The sequence below is a fragment of the Lotus japonicus genome, chromosome 1 (genome assembly GCF_012489685.1).
Source record: "Lotus japonicus ecotype B-129 chromosome 1, LjGifu_v1.2".
Classification (NCBI taxonomy): Eukaryota; Viridiplantae; Streptophyta; class Magnoliopsida; order Fabales; family Fabaceae; genus Lotus; species Lotus japonicus.
In genome coordinates, this window is record NC_080041.1 from 92,863,270 (window position 1) to 92,874,362 (window position 11,093).

At 37.1% G+C, this 11,093-nt stretch overlaps 3 protein-coding genes across 4 annotated transcripts; 1 reads left to right on the forward strand and 2 right to left on the reverse strand.

Annotated features, from left to right (window-relative positions):
* Nucleotides 1–886: 886 nt before the first annotated feature.
* Nucleotides 887–3,176, reverse strand: LOC130727872 (uncharacterized). 2 transcript variants are annotated; one of them, XM_057579144.1, is made up of 2 exons: nt 2,754–3,176; nt 887–1,288 (listed from the first exon to the last, which is right to left on the reverse strand). In XM_057579144.1, the coding sequence occupies exon 1, from the start codon at nt 3,126–3,128 to the stop codon at nt 2,787–2,789; it is 342 nt and encodes a 113-aa protein (XP_057435127.1). In that variant the 5' UTR covers nt 3,129–3,176; the 3' UTR covers nt 887–1,288; nt 2,754–2,786. The 2 variants fall into 2 exon arrangements, with proteins under 2 accessions (XP_057435127.1, XP_057435126.1); XM_057579143.1 differs by having other exon boundaries at nt 2,750–3,176.
* Nucleotides 3,177–4,024: 848 nt separating this feature from the next.
* Nucleotides 4,025–6,573, forward strand: LOC130727874 (uncharacterized). Its single transcript, XM_057579146.1, has 2 exons — nt 4,025–4,260; nt 5,731–6,573. Exons 1-2 carry the CDS (start codon nt 4,145–4,147, stop codon nt 5,936–5,938), a joined length of 324 nt encoding a protein of 107 aa, XP_057435129.1. The 5' UTR covers nt 4,025–4,144; the 3' UTR covers nt 5,939–6,573.
* A 331-nt stretch (nt 6,574–6,904) lies between these two features.
* LOC130727873 (lysine histidine transporter-like 8) lies at nt 6,905–10,500 on the reverse strand. Its single transcript, XM_057579145.1, has 5 exons — nt 10,081–10,500; nt 9,472–9,605; nt 7,967–8,373; nt 7,613–7,744; nt 6,905–7,449 (listed from the first exon to the last, which is right to left on the reverse strand). The coding sequence occupies exons 1-5, from the start codon at nt 10,413–10,415 to the stop codon at nt 6,964–6,966; spliced, it is 1,494 nt and encodes a 497-aa protein (XP_057435128.1). The 5' UTR covers nt 10,416–10,500; the 3' UTR covers nt 6,905–6,963.
* Nucleotides 10,501–11,093: the final 593 nt, after the last annotated feature.

Genomic DNA, 11,093 nt, shown 5'->3' on the forward strand with positions numbered 1-11,093 from the left:
GTTTGTCTTCCACATGGCTGCAACTTTTGGTGGAGGAGGTTTGGTTTTGTTGTCTTCTTTACTTCACACATGTGACTTGTTCATTAAACAAGGTAGGGAATAACTAAGGCCAATGGGTCCTCTCCTCATGGAGTTTCTAAACTCGAGTGCATTTGCAACATTTTCTATTTGTTTTTTTTGAATGCTTATGATACCATGAGAGGTCAACAAATGAACACTGTTCTTTTAATAGAAGTGAAAGTTGTCTTGCAAGACACTCAAATGTTGATTTCTAGTTTCGACACCCATTTTCTATTTCTTGTCTTTTGAATTTATTTTTAGCTAAATATTTTAATTCATGTCTTTCAATATTAACATATTTTTCACTTTAGAGATTAATAATTGTGTAAGTTTTTCGGAACAAATAAAAATATTAAAAGACTCAACCACTTGTTCACCACCTGAAGATCAAATTTAAATGTCTAAAATGGCTTGGGTCCGAAGGACAAAACATTTGAAAAAAAATAAGTCCCCACATCAAGTCTACCAATCCCCCTTTCAAGTTTTGTTTCAAACTCCTCATAGTTATTCCAAACATAGAACGTGTTTATATTATCCCTTAGCCAAACCATATGTTGCCTATGTTTTCATCCTTCTTTTGTCAAATACTCCACAAAAAGACATATTCAATTTGAAGAATGTATCTTTCAAGAACTACCAAGTTGACCACAAAAATAGACTACTTTGTCAATTTATCTCCCCCCTCTCTCCTGTCTCTTCAATTCCTCTTTGACCTTATCTCATAATATATTTTTTGCTTCAAAGCAAAGAAAAGATCCATTCCACTTTCAGTTGACCTTACCTCCTCAACCACTGGTTCTCCTTAAATCTCAATCTCAATGTCTCCTTCCAAATCAAATATCCATGCATTTGAATCAAATTCAACTCATTCCAAATGCTTGTTTTGATGTTGTACTTATTCTGTCTCAAACTCCATCTCTATCTCAACCAAATTCGGCTATTCAAAATTGGTATGATAGTGTTGTTTGTGAGATTCCGAACTACCCCTTCCCCCCTACTAGAATATTTTCAAACTATAAAATTTTAAAACTTACAAAATATCTAGATTTAGCTAACAAGTCATGAGTAAAAGAAACCCTGTCCACCAAAATACACGTGGACGACAAGATTTCCACACCTCCAAAATATGAAAATAAAACCCCTAAGACTCAGCTTCATCGAACGCTACCATGACTCAATAGCTTTGAGGCTAGGGAAGACTAACACAGCCAAGTCTACGATCCTTGTTCTGAAATATAATCACAAGTAGAGGGTGTGAGATTCCACGCAATTATAACATTAAACATATTATAGAAGTGCATATGATCACAAACATCTTCAACATCATGATATGAGTAGAATGCAATATCATGAATAAGACATCTCAAATTCTTTTACTCAGTTTTAATATTATTTTGTTGGCTTCTGAGTATTGAAATAAAAAAAGGAATGAGATGTCTCGAATCCATCATCGGAACTGATACCTCAACCCTCTCTCATACCGCACCACATGCTAGTTGCTACTCATGTTGAACTATTAGTTCCACTTCTCCCCATAGAATTCTCATTGTGCTATGCATGATCAGGCCTCACATTACCCTAGGGAACTCATTGAGAAGGCTTAATTGTAATTCCCCTTCGAAAGCACCTCTTTACCGACCAAATAATCCTCAGGGCTTTCTTGGGTACTTCTTAAGTCTGACCAAAGACCTCCCCCAACACATGATGGAATCCTCAAACACATGCCCCCAAGGTTCACAATGACCTGCAAGCCAACCCCTCAATTTCTCAGTTCAAGTCCAATGGGTCATGTCGTGCACGGGCGGTCCAAATTTGAGAAGTTGTCTTCCCTACTCCTTATGCCTCCCACAATCCATATGATACATGGCAAACGCTTTCTTGGATTGCAAATATCTCCTTATGATAGAAGAATACAAACCATCACCATTTAAAACAACAACCAAAAATTCATCCAACAGGTGGGTCAGTTATATTATGGATCAATTGATGTCACAGTAACTTGTCAAACATTGAGATTATGATAAAGAATAAACAAATCCAGTAAACAGAGACAGAAAAATTGCAAAGAATGAATCAATCCAAGCATATAGGAACAGGTTAAGGTCAGGGAGAAGGACGCTTGATCCCTGATCTACCTTCGATCCAACTAATTCTGATTTTTCATCAAAGACACATCCCCTAAATGTTTCCAATTATCAATCAAAGTAAATTGTCCACAGCTGAAGGTTGGCGAGGATTCAAATTCTGGAACTACCAAATTTTACATAGCACACTGCCATGGCAGAAGTAACAAACCTATGGAACTATCCAATCATTTCATAATTAAGAAGCTCATTACAGTTAATATGTGCAGGAAGAAACAAAGATTAGGCATCATCATTTTAAGGGAAATTTAGTAAAGTAGTACTCCAACAAGGTCTCTTCACAGTTCACACAAATGTAAGAAGATTCTAATATCTGAATTGTAAAATGTCATGAAACTGCTAGATTTGGAGATGATTATATTTCATGGTTTCTGTTCTTCCTTTATTCATTACATTACATTTAACACACAAGAACTTAAAAAATTCCAACAAACACTGCCATAACATAGACTCATCTGTTCCTAGCATGCAACAAAATCCTCTCAGAACAGAACAGATACACAATCTCTCCTTGAGAGATTGAAAGGAAGAAGCAAAGAACTCACTCACTGAGAGAGAGACAGGAGGGGGCTATGGATCACTTCAGCGTTGTTCGTCAAAGAGAGCGTGGAGGCGAGAAGCGAAGAGGCCGGTGGGGTCTTGAGAAGCTTCACGGCGGAGTCCGAGCTTGATGTTCTTCATACGCTCGTTGAGCGAGTCGTGCTCCTCCCTGAGCGCGTGCGTGTCCTCTTCAAGGCCGTGGATTCGGTACTTCTGACCGAGAGATCTCATGCTTAAGAGCAGAATTCCAGTCATCGCGAACAGTTGAATGAAGCTGTCCTTTCGTTTTATCACGTTCGCGAAGAACCCTAACTTCCTCTTCGAGCTTCCGGCGCCGCCACCACCGCCTGCGCTTGACGGAAATGAGGGAGAAGCCATCGTCATCGACAACAAACTCGCCGCACCCAATCTCACTGATTTATATGAGTGGGCTTATTAGTAATCTTGGGCCGGCTCACGTGTTTTCAATTTGGGGGAATAATTTTGGCACCACAATTAACCAATGTCACACACCTCACATTAATGTAATTAATGTCTATAATGTAAATTTACTTATCTGGTTTTCTAAACTCTGAATATTTTTTCACTTTCAAAAAAATAATAGTTAACATCATCAAAATCAACATTACCATGAAAATACAACCACAATCATGAACTAGGTCTTGTGGGCGTGGTGGATGCAACTCCCTTATTCCTCCTTTGACACATGAAGTTGGGTGTGGTCCTCTGCCTAGCGTAGTCTAATGCCTTTTGCATAGCGCCTCAGCTAGGTACCCCTACCAGAGGTGCATCATGTGCAGTCATCACCTTAGTCAACCACTCATCCATTCGTCGTAAGACATCATGAAAAGATTGCAATTTGGATGTCACTGAATGACAAAAGTAAAAGCATAACTATTAACAACTACTTGTACTTCAACTCGCCACACTACCAACGTCCAGGCATACAAAGTCGGATATGATGCACGAATGTGATACTTGGAAATACTAAGGCATGTACTCGGGTACCGTCTCCACAGGAAAAGGAACTTGAACCCCGTGAAGGATGACTTGAGTGTCGAATGACTTGTATGCGACATCTATCTCCGTTGCGATGGGTGGTGGGCATCAGGGTCGCCTGGACGTAGCCGAACTGACGGGGTTTAACAATGAACACCCTTCAATTTGAGCTGTAATTGGGCTTAAAGACAAGTCAGGTTATTGGGCTTTTTTTGGATCATTTGGGAGCTAAAACAAAAACAAACAGTTTGGAACTTTAGATGTTGGCATGTGCAAAATCCAACTCTGATCACATTTCATTTCTCTCTGAAAAAGTCGCCATAGTCGTCGTTTTCGTTTTAGAGAGAGAATCAGAGAGTTTCTTTCTTCTCTGAGAGAGAGAAAGAAAGAGAGAGAGTACCATGATAACGCGATCGAATCTGGCGGAGCAGCTGCGAGAGTATCAGATTCGATCAAAGCATGACTGGGCCTCTGTCTCGTTCTTCTCCTCCACTTCTTCAAACATCGCTGCTTCCAAGTATGTCAAACCAAACCTCTTCTTTTATATATAATCATGAAATTGTGAATTTTTACCCTGTTATTGTTCAAAGTTTCCCTCTTTTTCCGTTTATTGTTCTTTCTCGCAATAATTGGAATCATGGGCTAACTCGATTAGAGTTGTAATTTACTTCTATGAATCACAAATTCGGCTAGGTTTGGCTTGGTTTTTTTATTCAATGTTTCTTTCTCGCGGGAATTTTTACAATTTTGCTGTTGAGATTGAAATTATCGTTCATATGATGAAGATGAAAGTATTATAGTAAAGAAATTGGTGGGCAGGTACAGGGTTATTCGTTTAGGCTTGGTTGTTGTGATTATTGGATTAGAATTCAATTTTTTCACATGCAAGCATGACATTTTGATTTGGGTATGTGTTGGTTGTGCCTAATCTTAAATTTGAAAAAGGATATTGCCCAAAAGAAAACATGGTTTTGATTCACATTATCCTCTAATCCCTAAAAGAGGGCTTATGTGTCATCCAGACTTGCTGGGCATAATGTTGAAATTAGATGGTGGCATTCATTTGTTACAAATGCAAAATAAGTAGTTATTAGAAGTAAGAGAAGATTGCTGTGCTTTCGAATCTGATCTCGACTGTATATATAGTGAGTGCTTGTCTGGAATCTAGAGTTAAGTTTGTAGTTTTAGCACTATTAGTTAGCATGACAGGTATAGCTTGATCAGTCATAGAGTTGTATATTTCGAGCTTCGTAGTTCACAGTTTTGCCAAGCCTTTCAAATCGTCTATAGTTATCAATTATCAATCGAACCAGTATATTTTTGTTGAACTTCAAAAGGTATTGCAAACCTGTGTTATCAAATATCCACCATGGCAAAATCTCATGGCGGGTTTTTGTCTCTCCGCCATGGCCGATGTCCCTCTATAATCTGCCATAATCTGCCATTATTATTTGTCAAATATGGCGGGATTTTGGCTCTCCGTCACAGGCCGCCACCCACAATTGACAACATTAATGCAAACATACAATAGTGTTTTACTCATACAATTAAGTAAGTTTGGGGTCACGAGGGTGACGGAATATCGAGTGATTACTGGTAGTGTCTCCGTTATTTAAGCTCTCTCCTGCTGAAGTTGGATGTCCTGATTGTTTTCAGTATTGGAGAAACCTGAACAACCACGCTGTGTATTAGATATAATGATGCTTACTTGACTTTATTTAAATATACAGCACAATTTCAGTTTCATATAAGATCAAATGTCTTTATCATAAAATAAAATAAAAATCAAATGTTTTATTTGCTTGAACTGATTACTGTCAGCTGCAACTGTATTCAGACTAATGACGTGGGGTCCTAAAATCCTTATAAAATAATTGCAGTGTGTAGTCTTGTTAGATGGATTAATTGCTGTGTTTTTGTTGTTGCTTTTGGAGTATGATGGATCATGGATATTGATGCCTTATCTTTCCTCTTTGTTGCTCTGCAGGGTGGATGTGGTGGTCTTTGTAATATGGGAACTTGTTATTTTGGCTTTCTTGGTTTTCTCAGTTGTCTCTTTGTACTTTAAGCACATCCAGCTTGCGTTTATATTAGTCTGCATCACTGTGCTATTGCTTTTGTGCATGAAAATTACAAAGCAAGTAAGACTGGCAAGGAAAAAGAAACGAAGGATGCTTCTTCCATTGTCAATGTAAACTGGTATTAGGTCTTAATCTCCTTGGCTTATTACCTATAGTGTCACCACCTTCTTACTGGAGTAGGGTCACGGCCATTCATGACCATGCATGTCCATTGGTCCAGCTTCTCACTCATCGTCGCTGTATGTAACATCAGACTCTGCTTATAGCAATTCGGCTAAAGAGTATAATTGAGGTTTTCACATCAATACAAGCTTATCCAATCGGGTCATGTAGATCATTGTTGGAGGTGGTGTAGCTTTGTAGTGCTAGGTCTTGTCAAACACCTATATGTTAAGCATTTCTTTTTGCTGCTTATGTTTCTGTATACGTAGTGCCATTGATGCAAGGTTACTATTGAGCTTTTGACCCCTTGACAGTCTTACGAAAATTACATTTGAAAGTTCAAATGCCATCAGATGGGTTCTTGTATAATGACATTTGGGAGATAGTTTTAGCAGTGTGATATTGTGCACAGGTGCTTAAATGATAGACGTGAAGTCTTTCACCTTTTCTAGTGTTCGGATATGATTTCTATGATGTTTCCCCTGTTAACTTCACTTTGAACGTGGAAACATATCCTTATCTGTCTTAAGACCTGGCAGATTTGTGATTTTATAATGGAATATTTACTGGATGGTTCCATATAGCAATTCAATTTTTTTATATTTGGTACAGTCCACATATTATATAACCTTGTTTTATTTCCACACATTTGACACGAAGTTGTCCAATGATTCTTCACTGATATCTGACAATTCAAATAGATTAGCTGCGGTGGCTTCAAGTGAAGCATTCTCTCATTTTCATTTCTTTTGGGTTACTATTATCATTTTAAGTGCATGTTTGGATATTCTTTTACAATTGATTTTGAAGTCAAAATCAATTCTGGAGATAAGTAGCATTTGGGTGTCATAATTGATTATGAAGAAAGAAATCCGGCTATAATAAGTTTGTACTCCGCATGTATTAAACTCTTTCAAATGCTAGCATACCAACTTCCATGTTTGTGATTGATATAATACTATAATTTCATTTTCTCACTATGGATTGAAGAAATGGATCTTTATGCCCTTGGCAACAATGCTCCAAATGGCTCCTATGACAACCAGCACGCTCAGAATCGTCCCAACAGCTCCAAGCGTCCAGTTTAGGTACCAAGTGGTGCTAAATTTCCTTGGTTTCTTAATCTCTATCCACATGAAACAAGGATAAGCTAAGGTTATTGGCAGAGCCACACCTCCAATCAGGCCTGCCAAGCTTGGCAAGAATGGAAATGCTATGGCAATAAAAAAAGCAAGACATCCGAAGAGAACCCTGATCACAACTCGCAGCCACCTTGGACAAGGTCTGTTCTTCTTGATTGTGTACCTGGATTCCAGATTGTCAAATATTGGCATTGCATAGAGTTGGAAGGAACTAAGACTGTTGATGACAACTAGCAAGCTTGTCAAAGCGATGATGAACGTTGATGTATCATGCTCGTGGTACTTGTGCAAAGCACTTAACATTCCTCCGGTGGAAGGTATCTGGCATCAAAGAGCAAGACAAGCATGTTAAACGTGCTATGTTTGCTTTCACGGTAACATTTTACAGACATTGCTTCTAATTAAAAGTTACAAGTGTATTAGCTTATGAGTAAACATGCTTTGAATTTTATGCAAATCATGAAGCCAAGTGTCTAGGACGTACCAAATTTCCATAGCTCCAGTAACCTCCGATGGCTAGGGGAAACAAACAAAAAGCGATGACCATGTAAGCAAACATAGTTCCTTTCCACATTGCTACGCGTGAGGGTTGCTTGGCATCTGAAGGCATGGTTCCCTACAATAAAAGTCGCTTAGCAACAACTTTGAGTGTTTTTTTTGAAAGTAACAACTTTGAGCTTGTTTACCTAAGACTAAAGAGCATTTATTGGAGCTTACCCAATGTATTTTCTAGTCGATCAGCTCCAATAAGTGATCTTTAGTTTTAGTTTGTATCTACATGGATTTTTTTGTTAAAGAAAACTTGTTTCACGAGGAACAATGACATTTTTGGTGTTACCTGTATTTCCAAGACAAGATTGTGACCTCTGAAAGCAAAGGCAATGATGCCAAATGCATTCCACACAATGAAAATTCCAGATTGTCCTTTTGGTGGCTCATAGGATACATGAGCAAGTTTGCCTTGGACTATAGACACAGTCCATATGAGAGAACAATAAGCTACAGCAGTGATGGCTCCTATGAGGGAAACCCCTGCCATTGAATTCAGGTTTGGAAGCTGGGCAAGCAAAATGGCTGCCCCTGTAAACACCAAATACCACTCTATGGTTGTGAGTGTCTCTCCTCCGCATACAGTCTGAAAGAAGATCTTCATGGTGCCACCTCCAATCATGATTAGTGTTACACACGTTCCACCAGATAAATACTGGACAGGGAAGAGTACCAGAAGTTTTCCTAGCTTTTCCCCTGCAATTTCGTTCATGATCATTTTCTCAGTGGGATTTCAAGCAGAAAAGAATAATTAATTGATTGATTACATTTGAAATCGCCTTTTTCTTTGCTCTCTTTTTAAAACTAGCATTCAAAGTCAAGCAAAGTTGTCAGATTAGAGGGAGACATGTATGTATCACATTACTGTTTTCATCACATATCATAAGCACATATCAAATTTACAGCTATAAAATCCTCTTAGTTAATTAAAAATTGTTATGTCGGAGAAGTATGTTCACTAAATAAATGTTTGAATAAGAGTAATCATTCAACTTTAAGTAGTAGTATTACCGACAAAAGAAAACGGAACTTTAAATGGTGTTCCAAGGAGCATATGCATAATGCAATATTATTGACTTGACTTCAATGAACAAATAAAACCGGTCATTTTTAAGATTATTTTGTCCTTTTTTCTTCCTTTCCTTCTACAACTAGATTAAACCTAAAAAAGTATTGGCTCGGGCACAAATAGTAGGATGAAGATCCCCGATCTAAAAAATGATGTCTCATTTCCTATCATATTAATGAAATTGTGGCACATCAAATAAAAACTATGTATTTAAGGTTATAACTATCAAATCAATACATTTTTTTAATTAACATGTCATAATTTTATTAGTTGTGACACACAAAATGAGACATCATCTAAAAAGGAGAATTTAATCCAAATACTATAAATGTTATTTACAGGTAAAACTTGTAAAGTTTTTTTTTAAATATTTTCAAAACTTATTTAATCTATAAAACGTTAAAACTAAAAAAACTATACAAAAAAAGCTTATCTAAATTACTCTAATGGGGCAAAACTATTTTAGCTTAGGTGGATTAGTAATATTTTGACAAGTGTGTTAGGAAATTTCACTTCAAGATACATGTTAAAATATTATTAGATTATATGAACTAGAGTATTATTTCATATTTACTTGGAGTGATTTACACAACTCCTAAAAAATTAATGTTAAAAACTCCAATTTCTAAGTTTTATTATTTTACTATTTTTTCTATTACTCATAATAACGATAAGAATATGAAAAGTAAGAACGTTTGAGTTTATATAGTACTAATATAGCTTACCGAATGCTGCCATAGCAAGTTTGATGTACCTACTATGGCGCACTCCTGTGTCGGATTCGTGAAGCTGAACCAGTAACCACAACGTGTAGAGCTGCCATGTGAAAGCCACACACAAACACAAAATTCCCCAAATCCTGCAAATACGCACCAACAACGTACACACCAACTTAATAAAAAATGTTTATAGTATAAAGCTCTGAATCAACTGCTTTAACATGTGACTGTAAAATCATACGGTAGCAATCTATCATTACGCTGAGACTCATCCTCTTTCAAGTTGAATTTATAAAATCTATTAATTGAAAACTGAACTTGGGCCCCGTTTGGATAAACAGCTTAATTAAGCACTTATGGTCATAAGCGCTTATGACATAAGTGCTTATTCATAAGCTATTTTTAAAAATTTATTGAAATAAATTAAAAATAAGCTGTGTATAAGCATAAGCTGTTTTTCATAAGCTATCCTGAGTAGCTTATGAAAATAAGCTGAAAATAGCTTATGGCAGACCATAAGCTGTTTGCATAAGCTCTCCCAAACACTGACATAAGAGCTTATGCTGTCAGATAAGCTCAAATAAGCTCTTCCAAACTGGGCCTTGATCAACTTACCATCCTAGAGTGGTGAAGGCCAAGGGAAGAACAAGTGCTTGAAATCCGATCCCGGAACTAAGGACATGAAATGCAGCATAATAAGCATTTCCATTCCTGGACTCGGTGATTGGAAGCCAATCATCTTGTGAGTCAAGCTTGGTGAAGCGACCAACTTCTTCAAAGATGCTTTCAATGGCCTTCTTCATGGGGCTAGCTAAGGGAGTACTAGTGTTCATGTAAAACAGAAACCCCAAAGGTTTTTTGGTTGAACTCATCATTGAAGAAGAAGCAGAGTACTGTGTCTCTCTCGGTGTAGTAGTACTAGCACTAGTACTTATCTTCATTTCCTCCATTATGATTGCAAGAGTCTTGGCTTCTTTACCAATTAACACTCTTCTTTCAAGTCAAATTAAACTAGCTTCATGAGTTCGAGTTCCATATGTTAGCATCCGTGGCTATATATTTCAAATTGGGTAAGGGACGTACTTGTGTCATGTCACATTCTCTCTTTTTTTCATTTCATTCAACTTATTTTATTTTAATCATGCTAGATTAAGTATAATACTTATATATCATTTGTTGTTGCATAATGCATATACATGGGGGGTATCTTAAATTTGACCAAACTCCCCCACTGGGGGGAAGTGGATGCTGCTTTCTAATTGAAAGTCAAGTAAATCTAGTCACCATCAGTACTACAGATCCCTACCTAAAGTATCAAAGTTTTGTGGAAAACATTTTGTAGATTGCATGTGCATGGCATGGGGGTTGTTGGCACAAAAATATAAGTGATTCACATTTTCTAAACTGACTTATATTAATTCAACATTATGTACTTTCATTTACATGCTTTTATTCTTAAATACATACAATTGTATTTTTATACACATTTAAATTGATATAAAGGCTAGGGATTTAGTTTGCGTGGTTGAGTTTATGTCAAAACACTTTTATTTTAATATATAAAATTTGCCTTAATATAGTGTGTCCGCGCGCGCTAACGTTCGTTAGTACTACACCAACTTGTCTAA